At 35.7% G+C, this 17,666-nt stretch overlaps 1 protein-coding gene across 2 annotated transcripts in view; it reads left to right on the forward strand.

Annotated features, from left to right (window-relative positions):
- LOC125680292 (lactase/phlorizin hydrolase-like) overlaps positions 1 to 17,666 on the forward strand; it is a 46,973-nt gene that overhangs the window by 26,113 nt on the left and 3,194 nt on the right. For both annotated transcript variants that reach the window (XM_048919763.2, XM_056161398.1), the window contains 23 exons: positions 1,470 to 1,653; positions 1,770 to 2,012; positions 2,352 to 2,481; positions 2,697 to 2,881; positions 2,973 to 3,320; positions 3,424 to 3,545; positions 3,626 to 3,883; positions 4,964 to 5,126; positions 5,220 to 5,441; positions 5,662 to 5,785; positions 6,617 to 6,801; positions 7,019 to 7,378; positions 9,479 to 9,609; positions 9,847 to 10,104; positions 10,204 to 10,387; positions 10,588 to 10,827; positions 11,035 to 11,158; positions 11,499 to 11,683; positions 11,848 to 12,213; positions 12,431 to 12,561; positions 15,345 to 15,602; positions 15,785 to 15,968; positions 17,188 to 17,427. In XM_048919763.2, coding sequence (XP_048775720.2) covers positions 1,470 to 1,653; positions 1,770 to 2,012; positions 2,352 to 2,481; positions 2,697 to 2,881; positions 2,973 to 3,320; positions 3,424 to 3,545; positions 3,626 to 3,883; positions 4,964 to 5,126; positions 5,220 to 5,441; positions 5,662 to 5,785; positions 6,617 to 6,801; positions 7,019 to 7,378; positions 9,479 to 9,609; positions 9,847 to 10,104; positions 10,204 to 10,387; positions 10,588 to 10,827; positions 11,035 to 11,158; positions 11,499 to 11,683; positions 11,848 to 12,213; positions 12,431 to 12,561; positions 15,345 to 15,602; positions 15,785 to 15,968; positions 17,188 to 17,427 — 4,825 coding nt within the window. The remainder of the gene's footprint in view (positions 1 to 1,469; positions 1,654 to 1,769; positions 2,013 to 2,351; positions 2,482 to 2,696; positions 2,882 to 2,972; positions 3,321 to 3,423; positions 3,546 to 3,625; positions 3,884 to 4,963; positions 5,127 to 5,219; positions 5,442 to 5,661; positions 5,786 to 6,616; positions 6,802 to 7,018; positions 7,379 to 9,478; positions 9,610 to 9,846; positions 10,105 to 10,203; positions 10,388 to 10,587; positions 10,828 to 11,034; positions 11,159 to 11,498; positions 11,684 to 11,847; positions 12,214 to 12,430; positions 12,562 to 15,344; positions 15,603 to 15,784; positions 15,969 to 17,187; positions 17,428 to 17,666) is intronic.

The raw sequence follows: 17,666 nt of genomic DNA on the forward strand, positions 1-17,666 counted from the left end.
TGTTGAGAACTCTTTCAGATAGAGACGTGAAATTTTCAGGGAATATAGACAGTAAAGAGTCTCTGTCATTTATAGGAAAATACATCTGAACAGTACTTCCGGTCATCACCGGAAGTTACAAGAAATGAGTAAAAAGTTCGATAATACATTTCTTATTCATTGTTAAGGATTATTTTCTGATATATTTAAATGGTTTTCGTAGGAACAGAAAGCTCTTTACCGGAAGTGGTATAACGGAAGACCTACTCATTACCAGTAATGAGTTTCTAGTTATTATTATTATTATTCTTTTTCTCCGGTACTTTTTTGTCCGGTAGTGTTCTCAGAAACTACAAAAGGGATCGATATGAAACTTTCCAGGATGATAGTATAGCATTTGTAGATGTGCATAGTGATAGTCATTTTGTTTGCACGTGCATGCACGCGCGCGCACGTGCATTGCAATTTTGGTACAAAAAATGGAAAATCAGAATATTGAAGGAAGCGATATAAAACCTAAATAGGATGATAGTATATCATTTGTACATATGAAAAATAATAGTTATTTTGCCAGCACGCGCACGCATGCGCGTGCACGCGCATTACAAAATTTGTACGCTAACTTTGGAATCAGTCGAACTTTTTTGTTGTTCATTGAAATGGCTTGAAATTCATATCATAGGTAGATATTGAGACCCTTAACTGATTTACATGGTCAAAATTACCAATTTGCACGCGCATGCACGTGCGCTTCATTTTGATTGGATAATGCTAAAACGTTTGTAACTATCTTATTTATGAAGCGAATGAGATGATATTCACAGCATATGTAGACAATATGTGTATCTATATGTTGGTGTAACAAAAAATGCCAACGCACACGCGCATGCGCGTTCAACGTTTTTTAAATGTTCAATTTTTAAAGGACGATAACGTTTTTGTTTTTCATCAAATTCTATTCATATTAGGGATTTAGATGTATCTTGGTACTCCTTACAAATTGCTGTGGTTAGAATTACTGCTCAGCACGTGCATGCACGTGTGCTGATTTCTGATTGGACGATTTTAAAATCGCTATAACTTCCTTATATTTGGTGGAAACGTTATGAAATTCATACTGTGGGTATATGATACAAATGCCTGTTGAACGACATCAACAAAAAATCGGAATCATACACGCGTGCGCGTGTATGCACGTGCAACGCTTTCTTTCATTTCTTGGTACTGAAATGACCATATTGAACGTACTACATGTAATTAAAGGCTAAAATAAAATGATTTTTTGCTATAGATTCACAAGGACATCACTTTTTAATTGGGGGAGGTTTGGGGAACATCTGTAACGGTCCCCGTTACAATTAGAACTAGTTTTCTGTTGAATCTGGAATATTTACTATGAAATTCACAAACACCTTGAAATGAAACACAGCATAATGTTTATGTGAAGTGGAAAAGACGTTTAAACAGAGTTAAATGATCCCACACTTTAGGTGAAGCTGTGGATTTCATTCAATGAACCCGGCTTAACGGCTTGGACCTGTTATGGAAATGGCGGAATGGCACCAGGTGTTAAAGGCCATGAGGGTACATACCCGTACATTGTGGCAAGGAATATCATATTAGCTCACGCTGAGGGATACCATGTCCTGAAACAAAACTACTCCCACCAAAATGGTAATCATTATCTTGAAGTTGTTACCATAGTAAATGATATATAATGCGCTATTGTGTTAAGCGGAGTTTCTCGTTTCTGTTTCATAAATTATATTTTCCCATATGATTCTGGGTAGGTCAGTATGGGATTACCTATAGCATTGGATGGGCCGAACCCTTGGACCCATTCAATCCGGATGATATTGAGGCATCAGAAAGGAGGCTGCAGTTTAATGCTGGATGGTTCCTAAATCCAATATACATTAATGGCGACTATCCCGATGTCATGGCACAAAAAGTGGAAGAGAAGAGCAAAGCTCAAAACTTTACAACCTCACGCTTGCCACCGTTTTCGAACAAAGAAAAACAACGCATTAATCGTATGATTGATTTGTTTAAAAAATATTGGCCCAATTTCTTTCAAGAATATTTTGAAAGTGGATAATTTTATTGTAAGCATTTTCCAAATATTGACCTACGGTAGAAAAGGTTATCATATATCTCGTCTTACATAAAGACAATGAATAAAAGTGTCGATATTTATGTTGTCTTCCTAACTCGGATGACATATGATTGATAATTATTTGTTAGTAACTTAGTTATTTGTTTGTGCCTACTGATTAAAATTCTTGCCTACTAATAGATATAAAATGGGAATTGTAACTCACTAATATAACTTTTAAGATCATCATTATATTACTTTTCTATCTCTCATTCAGAAACTGCGGATTTTTTTGGTTTGAACCAATATTCCGCATCTTATTTCTTTCCGAAGAAAAACGATATCAATAGTATATCATATTATGCGGACCAAGACGTTGGAAGTAAGAATGACCCGAAATGGTTAGGGTAAGTATTACACCTATAACGGGTGTTTCATTTTCTATCAGATGGAAACATATTGTCTTCTCATCAATATGCAACAATCTCTCGTTTGTTCAACACGCTAATGCTTTTGTAATCCTGTCCAACACAAATTCTATCTGGTATTTTCGCCTTTCAAGACTTTACAAAGCTAAGATGCATGTATAGATCGTACAATTCTACAGCATTTGATTTCTTAGTTCTGGATCTTCATGGCTCTTCGTGACCCCATTTGGACTTAGAAAGGTATTAAACTGGATTAAGATGACTTACAACAACATTCCTGTTTACATCACGGAAAATGGAGTGTCAGATAGAAATGGGTCACTAGTAGATTACAACCGTGTTTATTTCTACAGAAACTACATCAACGAAGTACTGAAAGGTAAAGCTATATTAGCGTTAACTAATTTAACGGATGTTGGTAGTCAACCAGTCAAGTTACTTTTGGTTTCTTCCTTTCTAATTCTATGCAGCTGTTAAGCTTGATGGCTGTAACGTCAAAGGATACACAGCATGGTCGCTTATGGATAATTTTGAATGGAACACAGGCTATGCTGAAAAGTTTGGTATGCACTACGTGAATTTTAGTGACCCTAAGCGACCCAGAACACCCAAGTTATCCGCTGTATTCTACAATAAACTTATCAAAGACAATGGATATTTTGAGGATGCGCCCACCTCACCGACGAAAGGGAAAGAGTTAGGGGTGTATCGAGAACTCCCCTACGAAGACCAGTTCTACTATGGGAAGTTTCCGAATGGGTTCCTGTGGGGAGCATCTACGTCAGCTTATCAAGTAGAAGGTGCATGGAATAAAGATGGTGAGAATATATCAGAATATATCAGTAGATGTATAGGGATTGTGTTGTCAGTTTCTTATTTATCGTTGGATACGGACTAAAACTAAAACAATATTATTAACAGGAAAAGGAGTTAGCAATATTGATAAAATCACCCACGAAGACTTTCATTCTACCAATGGAGACACGGCATGTAACAGTTACAAAAAATTCATCGATGACGTGAGGATTCTTAAAGAAACAAACGTGAGTCGTAATGATAGACAAATTTGTAAATTTTAAATATTTTAAATTGATAATTCATCCTCATGATATACATTTCTCAGGTAACCCATTATCGTTTCTCAATATCCTGGAGTCGAATTTTACCAAAGGGAGATCCAAGCGATGTTAACCGTCTTGGAGTCCTATATTACACAAACCTTATTGACGCCCTCTTGGATGATGATATCACGCCTGTGGTGACTATGCATTACTTTGACATGCCAGAGACCCTGTACAATCAAGGTGGATGGGGAAATTCTACAGTGATAAAGCTCTTCGAGGATTATGCAAAAGTTTTGTTTACAAACTTTGGATCTCGGGTATATCATTTATCAAAGATTTTGAGTCTTTGTATTTACTAACACGAAGAAGAACGTCTTCAACGAACAAGTTTATATTAGTTTGTAGTAAGCCATTTCAGAAAAGGGGTCACGATTGTTTAAATGCAATACAAATGGTACTAAAATCCAACGTAGATAATTGAGTAAAACCACTCTAAACATTCATGTACGTAAAGCTAGATATCCCGTAAAATTGGGACATTCTCATAGAAATAAAAAGAAAGTGCTTTATATCAAACTACATGTCAGGATATAGGGCTCACGGCGGGTGTGACCGGTCAACAGGGGATGCTTACTCCTCCTAGGCACCTGATCCCACCTCTGGTGTATCCAGGGGTCCGTGTTTGCCCAACTATCTATTTTGTATTGCTGATAGGAGTATTGAGATTGATCACTGTTCGTTATCTTCACCTTGCATGTATATCAGTTATACATTTTAATTAAGCAATTAAACTCGATCTGATTTATTCTTCGAGCCGGATAATGCACATCCCATTTCGAATTAGTCTTGATCACGAGACGCTGAAAACCGAATTAAAAAAGTAAACGAGAAAGCATGCATGACCTGCAAACTGTTGGCAGGACACATTCAGCAATAAAAGACAGTCAGACGAGGAACGGAGTAGAGAGAACCATTTTGATCAATGGAAAAAGGCGGGGCGGGGTGTAAATTTTAAACCTACAATGTAACATAAAATCCTAACTTAATACGATTACATATTCTAAACAAATGTTCTCTTTCCACGATGACGCTAAAATATTTCGCCCCCGCGCTTGTATACATGTTTATACACGAAAACCTCATTCCTTTATAAATACGCATGAGAAAATGATAGTTTTCCTTTGCATTGAATAAACCAGTATATCAATAAAGTTATTACCAATATATGATTTGTCGAAATTGTCGCAGATTATCATTTTTCATAGTTAACCATACTAACAAAATGTTGGTCTAGTTTCCCCACATCGAAAAATTACTTTTTAAAACGCCACATATAGAATTTGTTGAAAGTTCGATGAATATTTTAAATCTACTTTTAATTTGATATGGCATTGCAGGTAAAGTACTGGATAACAATAAATGATCCACACAAGATATCAGTTGGTTTACCCGGAGTGGACATGCGGGAGGTGGACCCTTACATCGTTGGACAGAACTTGATTAAAGCTCACGCTCGTGTTTATAAGCTTTATCAGACTGAATTCAAGGAAGCTCAAAAAGGTTTGTTGAAAAGCAACCGTAAGCTTTACGTCGGAAAAATCATTTAAATTTCAAATAGTGGTTGACTAAGTGAATGTTTGTTTTATTGTTTAGGTTGGGTGGGGATTTCCCTGAATGCCGATTGGTTTGAGCCCAGCACCCCCACTGACCCTGCCGATATCGAAGCTAGCAAAAGAGAAATGGAGCATTCCCTTGGTTGGTTCGCCAACCCCATATTGAAGGACGGTGATTATTCGGAATTCCATAAAACAATGCTGCGAAAGAAAAACAGCTCATTGCCAAATTTCACTAAATATGAGACATCCTGGATAAAAGGTCTGTTATAAATAGGTTATACTAAACTTGTATTTTCTTTCTTTTAACACACTTCCAAATTATAAAACCAGTGACAATTGAAATTTAAAAAAGTGGTTAATGATAATCCCTGGAATTGAAAAAGTGGCTCCCCTTATCGCTCCATACCATGATCATCATAACTCTTAAAAAAATGTCATTAGAATCCAAATTATTTTATTTATATTTTTGACGTTTGTAGGTTCATCTGACTTTTTGGGATTAAATTTTCACTCAACGTTCAACGTGAAAAACAAGGAAAACAAGAAAGCTGGATTCGAATTTGAAACTGATTCTGATATAACATTCAATACGTCGTGGGCTAGGTAATCATTTCTATATATCAGTATTAATCCAAATTCTACTACGGTTATTGCAAAGATCATAAGAATGCCGCGGTCATTACTCTGCAATATACCGTCATACGTAATAACTGATTATAAGGAAATTGATATACATCTCACTTTTATTTCGTGATTTGTAAATGCAACAATAAAGACGAAAACTTATAATTCAATTATACAATCAAAACAATTAATCAATATATTTTGCAAAATAAATCTATAAATGGATGTAGAATATCTGTCGTTCAATATACAGGAATCGTCTGCATTGCGAGATCGATACACATATAAACAAACGTGACGATACACGGAGAAGTTAACCCTCTTCCACGTGTGTAGTTTTCTTGGACTGTGTATTCAGTTATGATCCGTTATCATCAAACATTCTTCAAAATAGATCTTGTATGCCTCATAATCTCACCCTTTTCGTCAGCAAACACAAGTAGGCCTTGTCCTTTTCGTAGTCCGCGATGACGTCAGGGTGGCTTGATTCGTATCTGTATAAGTGAACGATCGGTTGTATATTTCTGAGCCATAGTGGAATAGAACTACATTTCTTCTTTTCGTGAATGATGTAGGATAATCTCCTTGGTCTTGAAATCTTGTTTGAAATATAAAAGCCTCGGCTGATTTAGCATCTGCTTTTATTTATCAAACTAACATTATCCTGTAACATCCATGAAAACGGAAACTTTATTTCTGAAGCCGTTGTGCCCACTTACTTGCGGTGCATTTTCTCCCTATCCTACTACATTATACCTGTAAACCCTATAATACTCTATTTATAAAGTGTGTTTTTCAATCTATAAATAGAAGCAGCATAACAACAGTACGTTTTGCACCGTTTGGTTTGAGAAAGGTCTTGAACTATATAAAGGATACTTACCACAACGTGCCGGTGTACGTAACAGAAGCAGGATTCCCTGACGACACGGGGGTTCTGCAAGACGATACACGAGCCATGTTCTACAAAGAATACATCGATGAAGTTCTTAAAGGTTGTGTTCTTGTAATTGTAAATTGCGTAATATTATATGATTTATTTTACTAAGACACAAGATCATGCAAAAACATTGTTCGTCTTACAAATTTATTGTTTAGTATTCAACAGATTGGATTTTAAATAATACTTTAACATTGTGAATGGAGTGTAAATAAGGAAAGCTTAGCATTTATTTGTTCTCTTATTATATTCTTGTATATAATTATTTTTAGCCATAAGGTTGGACAACTGTAACGTTAAAGGGTTCACCGTTAAAAGTCTAATAGACTCCGCTGACTACACGGGAAGTATCAAACACAGATATGGGATATACTATGTTGACTTCAACGATCGTGAAAGGCCGCGAACAATGAAGTCGTCAGCCAGATTTTTTAAAGAAGTTATCAAAGACCACGGCTTCAAGAAAGGAAAGACGTATACAGTATCATCTGGGGTTGAGGAATTTAATCCAAACTACCCGTATAGGACATTGTCTATGGAACACGACATGTATTATGGTACTTTCCCAAATGGTTTTGCCTGGAGTGCAGCTACAGCAGCATACCAAGTAGAGGGAGGCTGGAATGCAGATGGTATGTGATGCTTAAAGACACACGCAAAAGCTTGAACAAGAGACAATTATTAAACAAGGACTTTCTCTTCAGTTTTAAACAATATTCATCGTTTTAGAAAGTTTGTAAATTCCAGTTTGTAATTATTAAGATATTTTGAAAAAGTGAAGGTGATGAAGTGATCAATGTAATACTTCCTATGAAGAATTCAAAATCAAGAATAGGGTAAACACGGACACCTGGGCATACCAGAAGTGGAAGCAGGTGTCTAGGAGGGGTAAGCATTCCCTGTTGACCGGTCACACCCGCCGTGAGCGAGCCCTATATATTGATCAGGTAAACGAAATAATCCGTAGTCAAAGTCATTACGTAAAAAACGGTCTAACAATTGGTATGAAACACGTCAGACAGCATTCAATCTAATGACAGGTGACATTGGTAAACTAGATCGTTGTAACGACCATATAATTTGTGAAATGCTGACTCTAAACAAAACTGTTGAAACTCCTCTATCGTCAAGTTATATGTATGTAGGCTGTCTCGATTTAAAAACTGAACATACGCAGAACATGCTCTTTCATATCGAATCAATTGAGACATAAACATCATATGCAGGTGATATATGTAATGAAATATTGCTACAAAAATGTAGGAAGTAAAAGATAGACTGGTGAAATCATTATAAAGTTGGGTTGTTAGTTTGTCGTTAACATCTATGTTCAATGAAATATCAAAGTATGAAGCACATGTGGAAGACTGCGTTGTCATTTGTGATACATCGAAAAATGAGTATTGTTGGTATGAAAGGTAAAGATAACGAACAGTGATCAATATTATAATTCCATTAAGCAATACAAAATAAAGCTTGATATACCAGAGGTGGGATCAAGTGCCTAGGAGGAGTACACATCCCCTGTCGACCGATCACACCCGCCGTAAGCCCTATATCTTGATCAGATAAACGGAGTTATCCGTAATCAAACTCAGTGTGCCAAGAACGGCCTAACAATCGGCATGAAACACGTCAGACAGCATTTAATCCAATAATAGGTTGTATTGGCAAACTAGATCGTCATAACGACCATAGAATTTGCGAAATGCTGACTTTAAACGAGACTGTTGGAACCCCTGTACCATCAACTTGTTTGTCAGTAGCCTGCTGCGATTTAAAAACTGACCATACACAGAACAAGCTTTTGCGTATCGAAACAGTTGAGAGATATAAACACCATATGTAGGTGATAATGGAATATTGCTGCATAAATATGGGAAGTTGACGATGGAGAAGCTTAAATCATCCCGTTTGTCATAAAGTTGAGCTGTTAGTTTGCCGTTAATATCTAGTTTCAATACAATATCCAAGTATGAAAATGAAGTGGACGAATTTGTGATGTGTTTTATTTCGAGTTCACTAGGATATATTGAATCGACATATGAATGAAAATTATTATTGTTAATAGATGATACGTCGTTGATATATCTAAATGTTGATTTGAAGGCATCAGCAAGATATTTTTTCTTCTCACGTAGAAGTTTTTGAATAAATTCTGCTTCATGCAAGGTGAAGATAACGAACAGTGATCAATCTCATAACTCCTACAAGCAATACAAAATATATAGTTGGGCAAACACGGACCTCTGGACACACCAGAGGTGGGATCAGGTGCCTAGGAGGAGTAAGCATTCCCTGTTGACCGGTCACACCCGCCGTGGAATATAAAAACAGGTCAGCTAACAAAGGAGCACAATTAGTGTCCCTGGGGATTCCAACAGACTGTTGGAAGACCTGATCACCACAGACTACGAAGATGTTGTCAATGAGGAACTCTAGTATATTTTTTATTTCAACTCGGAGTACTTGTGCTTGAAGTATATAAAACCACGTCGATATCTTTAAATGTTGAGTTGAAGGCCATAGAAAGATATTTTTCTTCTCATGTAGAAGCTTTTAAATAATTTTGCCTCACAAGAATAAAAGAAGGTCATGTTATAAAGAAGCACAATCCGTGCCTATGCAAGTGGTAAATATTTTCCAAAATAATTTTCAATGAGATAATAAGAAATAATATAGATATAAATCGAATTGTTATCAATTACAAGAAATTGTATGTCTACTTACAGGTAAAGGTCCAAGCATTTGGGATGCTTTCACTCACCAGCCAGGCCACATTTACAATAACGACACGGGTGACATTGCGTGTGATAGTTACCATAAATACCAAGAAGATGTGCAGCTTCTGAAAAACTTAAAGGTATGTACAGTGTTAAGAATTTCAAAATAGAGAGTAAAAGAATACGAATATTTAAATAAAAAATCTTAAAAGTTTCATGTCGGTAACATTCTATATACCTCGCTAAGACCTAGCTAAAAAATTACTAACTAATATTGAATTACTAGTATTTGGAAAGCGCTAACTCTCTTTTGCACTAATTTGTACATTTTCACGGTATATGGTGTTGATAAAATGTCTATTGTTTCACCCATATAGGTCACACACTATAGATTCTCAATATCATGGTCTCGAATAATGCCGAAAGGAACACTGGAGCGCACCAACCAACCTGGAATCGAGTACTACGACAATCTAATCAACGCCCTTTTGATGGCGGATATTGTACCTATGGTGACGTTATATCACTGGGATCTTCCGGAAGCTCTGAACAAGAGTGGGGGGTGGGAGAACATAAATACAAGTGACCATTTTGCCGCTTATGCTAGATTTTGCTTCAGAAAATTTGGTGATAGGGTAAGAATGTTTTAGAAATGGAAAACACAGGTTATCGCTGGTGGAAATTCAATTGTATAGTAATTTTTCTTGGTGAATATGACGTCATATTTTTCACAGGTGAAGTTATGGATAACTTTGAATGAGCCATTCGTTGTCGCTCAGCAAGGATATGAATTGGGCTCTATGGCTCCTGGACTGACAGGAAAGGGAAATCGTATATATATAGTCGGTCATAACCTAATTATGGCGCATGCGAAAGCTTATCGAATCTATGAGAAAGAATTTAAAGCTCAACAGAAAGGTAATATATATTTTGTACAAATATATTATTTTTTACTTCAATGAGACAATAAGACAAGAATTTCCATTTTTTGAAAAGTAAAGAAAAGACAATACAATATATTTTTATGTAGTTAAATTTAAGTATTATATATATTATTGTTTTTAAATTAAAATCATGAGGTATGGTGTAGTATTTATATCACTCCATATTTTAAACAGGACAAGTCGGGATTTCTTTGGATACGGACTGGCAAGTTCCCAATAATCCAGAAAGTCCCAGGGATTTGGAAGCATCACATCGAGCTATTGCGTTTATGTTTGGATGGTTTCTTAATCCTTTGATAGAAGGAGAATATCCAAAAGTGATGAGAGACCAAGTGAACAGGAAAAGTCAGGAACAAGGACTCTCAAAGAGCAGACTTCCTGAATTTACAGAATATGATAAAAAGTTTATAAAAGGTGTTATATCATTGGTATTGATAACAGTCATGCGTCAATTATCATTCGGTGTCTGCCAAAGCGCCATGGCGAACTTTCGTCTGTTTATAGTCACAGTAGCAGCGCATGTTAAATTCAACCGAACGTCTTGGACTTTGATTTCTGTACATGTACTTCTTAATTTATAAAGCAGCAATTAAAAATTCGTTGATGAAATTATTCTTTCAGGTACGTTTGATTTTCTTGGAATGAACTTTTACACCTCCAATGTTGTAACCAGTGTACAATCAGCCGAGCAGAGTTTTGGAGGGGATCAAGACGTTCACTACAGCAAAGACCCATCTTGGCCAGGGCAAGGAACATTCTTAAATTAAATATCGTGTATCTAAGTAAAATAAAGGCTTTGTCTATTCCTTATTGTTAATGTTTGTCTAATTTTCTTGTCTTTTCACAACGAAACATTATTATGATGTGCTCACACTTTAACTAGAAAATATGAAATTACTTGTATTATTGACAAAGTAACTATTGTCGGTGTTAAATCTTTTAAATGATCCTCTTTTATACACAAATTGGTATCTAAAATTCTGTCTTTGTAATTTATTTTGCTAAATGTGTTACTTGGCTCCACAAGACGTTGAATTAATAACTAAAGGTGATCTCACATGCTAATATGTCTGTTTTATTAAAAGATCTGGCTCCAATTGGTTGAAAGTAACACCTGTTGGAATTAGGAGAATGCTGAACTGGGTGAAATACACTTATGGTGACTTTCCTATTTACATAACTGAAAATGGAGTTTCAGATTTGAACGGAACTATAGAAGATGGATACAGGATAGATTTCTACAAACATTACATCAATAACGTCCTCAAAGGTAGCGCCTATTACTTTAGTGTTCATAGCTTCCACAAATAAATTGTTTCAGAGTTTTAATTTTCATAGCTTCCACAAATAAATTGTTTCAGAGTTTTAATTTTCATAGCTTCCACAAATAAATTGTTTCAGAGTTTATTTACATTTTCTGTTTTGTTTCCATAGCCGTTCGTCTAGACGGAGTAAACGTGAGAGGGTTCACAGCTTGGTCGCTTATGGATAATTTTGAATGGGGGGCTGGCTATTCAGTACGCTTTGGACTTCATTATGTTAACTTCAGCGATCCTGACCGACCACGCATACCCAAAGAAAGTGCTCACTATTACTCAAATATCATCGAAAACAATGGTTTCCCAAATAATAAAGCAATGTACTCGTTTCCGTTTGCCTCAAAACCTGTACACCCCGAGAATAATCCTTACAGAGTACTTGACAGAGAAGAAGACTTTTACTTCAATACCTTCCCTGAAGGTTTCGCGTGGAGCACCGCTACTTCTTCGTACCAAGTAGAAGGAGCTTGGGATAAAGATGGTAAAATTTTGCACGTGCTTCCATAGAGAACAAATACATAAATGCAATACATTATTGTTAGGAATTTAATTGACAAATAAACCTTAGAATATATTAACATTTTATAGCAATGCTGGCACAGCAACCATAAAACAAGTCATGGTATCGATACAGAATCATACCTAATGTCACATTTCTCCAGTAATCTGAAAAACAATTTTTGAATTAACATTTTCAGGGAAAGGACTCGGAATATGGGATGTGTTCTGTCACACTCCAGGTCATATAGTCAACAATGACACGGGTGATATTGCTTGTGACAGTTATGACAAGTTCCACGAGGATGTCAAACTTCTGAAAAATATGAAGGTAGGCGGTTGATTTATTATTATGATTCACTAAATCGTATTTTTATAACTAAGTGAACAAGTCTTTGAAATAAAGATCATACATATTCGAAGACTTCAATGAGAATTCATCATTCCTAATTTTTTTTTTTAAGATGAAAGGTTGTCATCATTATCTGAACAATTACTACGTTGTCTTATCAGATAGTGTACAGAAGAAGCAGTATTCATTTATTCGACAGTTTTTATTCAATCGAAAACGCAGTCTTCGCAAAAAGATCTTGTAAATGTGATTCATTTAAACATTCTATATTGAATATACGGTATGACCTTCAGACTTTTCATATAGGTTGGCATATGCATCACCTATCGTGAAAAGTTGGAGCGCTTTAGCTTAAAAAGTACACGGGTGTGAAAATCTCAACTGATGAAATATATTACATTACTTACTTCCCGATTTATTTCTGCAGAATGTATACCGTGATAAGTAGAATGATACTCTGTGCTAAAGAAAGTTACATTTGTCACATTCAATTGCCATATTAACGGTATGTGTTCGGAATTACTTTGGAATGTGATATTCCTGCTTCACGAGAAAATCATACTCCATCCTAGTTGAAAACTACCTCATCTTAAAATTTTCAGAGAAAAACTATGCTATAAATTGTAAATATAAGAGAAAAACTATGTTAGAGGCTATGCATTCAGAGAGAGAGAGAGAGAGAGAGAGAGAGAGAGAGAGAGAGAGAGTATTCTTGTATTTAATGAGTTACAACTTCCAAATATACGTTTTTTTCTCTCATAATGTGTCTAATCAAAAAGCACAACAATTGTAATAAGTATACAAGAGATTGCTCGTTTAGTTTACGAAAGAATCAAACTTGTTATATCACGGTTCCTTTTTAGATACCGTTTTCCTAATTTATACATACATAAGATTACATTGGAAATGAATGCAGTTATAAATGTCATCTTTAACAGAAAAATAGTCCAAACATACTTGTTTTTTAAACAAGAGATGTTTGTAAAACACATATGCCCCCCATGGTGCAAAATTGAAAAGGGTTATACACACACCTCATTTAATTGATAGTATTATCATCAATTCAAAATATTGAGCAGATAATATCTTCCTATGTCAAGAGTGAATTGACCATGTGACCTAAAATTCAATAGGGATCATCTTCTCCTGAAGACGTACTAGTGTACCAAGTTTGATGTCTGTCAAGCAAAGCGTTCTGAAGATATTGAACGGACAGTATATTCCTATGTCCAGTTTGACCCTTGACCTTTGACCATGTGACCTCAAAATCAATAGGGGTCATCTTCTTCTGAAGATGTACTGGTGTACCAAGTTTGATGTCTGTCAAGCAAAGGGTTCTCTAGACATTGAATGGTCAGTATGTTCCTATGCCAAGTTTGACCCTTGACCTCTGAACATATGACCTCAAAATCAATTGGGGTCATCTACTCCTTAGGATGTACCAGTGTGCCAAGTTTGATGTCTTTGAAGCAAAGGGTTCTCGAGATATTGAGCGGACCTTATATTCCTATGTCCAGAGTAGATTGACCCTTGACATTTGACCTTTTGACCTGAAAAACAATAGGGGTCATATTCCACTCATAACCAACCCACATATGAAATATCATTATCATCAAGTGAATGGTTCTCAAGATATTGAGCGGACAACACATGGTCTACAGACCGACCGACAGACAGACCGACCGACAGACAGTTGCAAAACAATATGCCCCCTCTTTTTCAAAGGGGAGCATAAAAATTATGATATGTTATATTCAATGGTTGTGTTAAATATAAAACAAAATATCTCCCATTCAGTTTTGAGGATAACAAGATTAAATAACTTATATTGCTTCTCTCTTTCACATTCTCCACTTTCCTGTACGTGATATACACAGCTGTGCTAATGTAATTCTTTTAATGGAAATTGTTGAACTTTGTAATGAATGAATCGCAGTTTTTCACTTTTATTTCAATGACAAAAAGCAATTAACGGTAGAATTATTTGGGGAAAAGTTGAATTTCCATCAGAAAAACTGTAAAATATCTTACAGATAAATGAAATGTAACGGATCATCACATCATTAGCAGGATAACTACACGTACATGTATAGAATAAACATAAGGAATACTTACAGTAGTTTCCATTTTTAATTCCTATAAATAGCTTTAGCTAAGTTAGGAAACTTGTAGATTTATTTACATCCCTGCATCCGGAGACTGTTAAAAACGGATCGAACTGATGTACACATGGTGTGTGTTCAAAGAAGTATATGTACATGTATGTACTGACTTCAAATGTAAAATGTCGAGAACTGTATCAGAACAACTAAGTCTTGAATGATATTCTAAAAATGGAGAGATAAAAAGTCTATCAAAGTACCACTGTCTTACATATATATTTGTTTTAACAAAGTTCGCAATTGACGTGTAACATTTTATGATGGAATAGCGTGAATACGGTCACAATGGCACTGGATGGCGCAGTAGCCTTCCAGAGGGCGTCAAAATTTACGCCGACGAAAGATCTTAAAATAACATAAACCTACATAAATATAATTGGTAGCCTTGCAATATAATTATAATACGTAATAATAAGAAAAGACAAACAAAAAGCAAAACTAAACAAACAAATCCAGATTGAAGTATCTGAAATGAGATTGATCACTGTTCGTTATCTTCATCTTTCGTGAAGAAAAAACAGGAAAAGTTATTCTTGCAAATGTAATGTAATGTCCACATCTGAAAGAATCATGTTCGATACTCTTAATTTTCTTCAACAGGTTACCCACTACAGGTTTTCAATCTCATGGCCCCGGATCTTACCGGATGGGACTCGAAAGACTGTCAATCGCTTGGGTGTTCAGTATTATAACAACTTGATAGACGCTGTACTTGATGCTGGAATCATACCTATGGTAACCTTGTATCACTGGGATCTGCCACAGTCCCTGATGAAATTTGGCGGTTGGCAGAGCGAACAAACAGCTGAATACTTTGCAGATTATGTTAGACTATGCTTTACTAAGTTTGGGGATAGGGTAAGTGGTTCCAAGCAATTTTGTGGGGCTTTGTTCACTTGAACTCTATACGCAAATACAAAAAAAAAATGAAGTCTAGTGGAAAAAATCCTATCAAACCAAATCGATCGTTGTCGTGACTACTGCTCATTCGCATATTAAGATATTAAAAAAGACTACGAGTGTTTTGTGTTTTGTTTTAGGTAAAGTTTTGGATTACACTGAACGAGCCATTTGTAGTTTCAAACCACGGTTACGAAATTGGTGTTATGGCGCCAGGATTGACAGGAAAGGGAGATAAGATATACCAAGCTGGTCACAATCTGATTAAAGCACATGCCAAAGCTTACCACATCTATGTCAACGAGTTCAAAAAATCTCAGAAAGGTCAGTCACGTACTACACAGCTTATTAAGGATTTTAAATCGAGTTGATTTATATTTTTGTCCATAACAACTATCAAAATTATTGTGAAATCTTTGAGATTTTAGATTAATAACTTCTAAAAATTCATCATTCTTGTGTGAAAAAAGCAAGATATACATGTAGTTATACAAAGATATTTTGATCAATTTTGTGATGTTTTTCTTTTAAATCGACATAAGAAATAATTCATTTTGCCATCAACTGAATACATGTGTACGTAACTTTGTTCTTGTTGTGTTTTTATTATTTCAAAACATAAATTTCATTTTAAGACCATGGCTTATTTTTCTACGATTTACTTACATTGTAACTTGTGAGATACATATGTATTAACAATATACATCTTGTTTTCCAATGCGTCCTATATATGCACAATGGAAAACGGTACAACAATATACACTTTTCAGATAAATTTTAAAAATCCGGGAAGAAAGCCTTACATTTATGATATCTAGTATTTTCATATAAATAACATACGAGTATACCAGAAACTTGTGTATGAAAGGTGAAGATAACTAACAGAGATCAATCTCATAACTCCTATAAGCAAAACAAAATAGAGAGTTGGGCAAACACGGACTCCTGGATATACCAGATGTGAGATCAGGCGCATAGGAGGAGTAAGCATCCCCTTTCGACCGGTCACGCCCGCCATGAGCCTTATATCTTAATCAGCTAAATGCAAATATCCATAGTCAAAATCAGTGTGCCAAGAACGATCGAGCAATCGGTATGAAAGTCAGACAGAATTTAACTTAATGATAGGGTGCATTGGCAAACTAAATTGTTAAAACAATCATGGAAATTGCGAAGTGCTGACTTTCAACGAGACTGTTCAAATCCCTGCACCATCAACTTGTTTGTCAGTAGTCTACCTCGATTTAAAAATCGATCATACGCAGAACAAGCTCTTGCGTATCGAATCAGTATACTTCATCAAAACTAATTCAAACAGCCCTGAAACATTGTTAGAGGGCTAATGTAGACCCGTAACATAAATAAACCTTTGTATGATTTAAAGATTGCGTTCACTGATGAACAAGCGCGGTAGTTCATAAGTTAATACATAATGCATCAAACTATGCAACAGCTTTCTTTCCGTTTGATTTAAGAAACTTGTAGCAGGAAATATAATATTTGTAGCAGTAGTAAAACAGATTTGTTGTTTTTGCTATTTTAGGTGTGATAGGTATAACTCTGAATACTGACTGGCAAGTTCCAAAGAATTCTAACAATGAGGAAGATTTGCAGGCTTCAGATCGTGCCATTAATTTCATGTTTGGTTGGTTTTTAAACCCCGTCATGAAAGGGGACTACCCTGGGGTTATGAAAGATCAGGTGGACAGAAAGAGTCGCGCACAAGGATACAACGAAAGTAGACTTCCGGAATTTTCAGCTGCGGAGAGAGACTATATTAAAGGTACGTTTCACTGGATCAATAATAAAGTTTCATTGATTGCCATACTTATGAATTCGTTTTCACGGTTATGATACTGCAATATGTGGATCTACAAAGAATTTTACAGACTGTGGTGACAAACTCAACTTCTGTATTCTTGTACAGCATATTTAATATATACATGTAGTGAATAAGCACCCAGCATTTAAAAAACAAACACCCCCCCCCCCCACAAATACCCCAGGGAATAAAGAGTTTCT

Source organism: Ostrea edulis, chromosome 1 (genome assembly GCF_947568905.1).
Source record: "Ostrea edulis chromosome 1, xbOstEdul1.1, whole genome shotgun sequence".
NCBI lineage: Eukaryota > Metazoa > Mollusca > Bivalvia > Ostreida > Ostreidae > Ostrea > Ostrea edulis.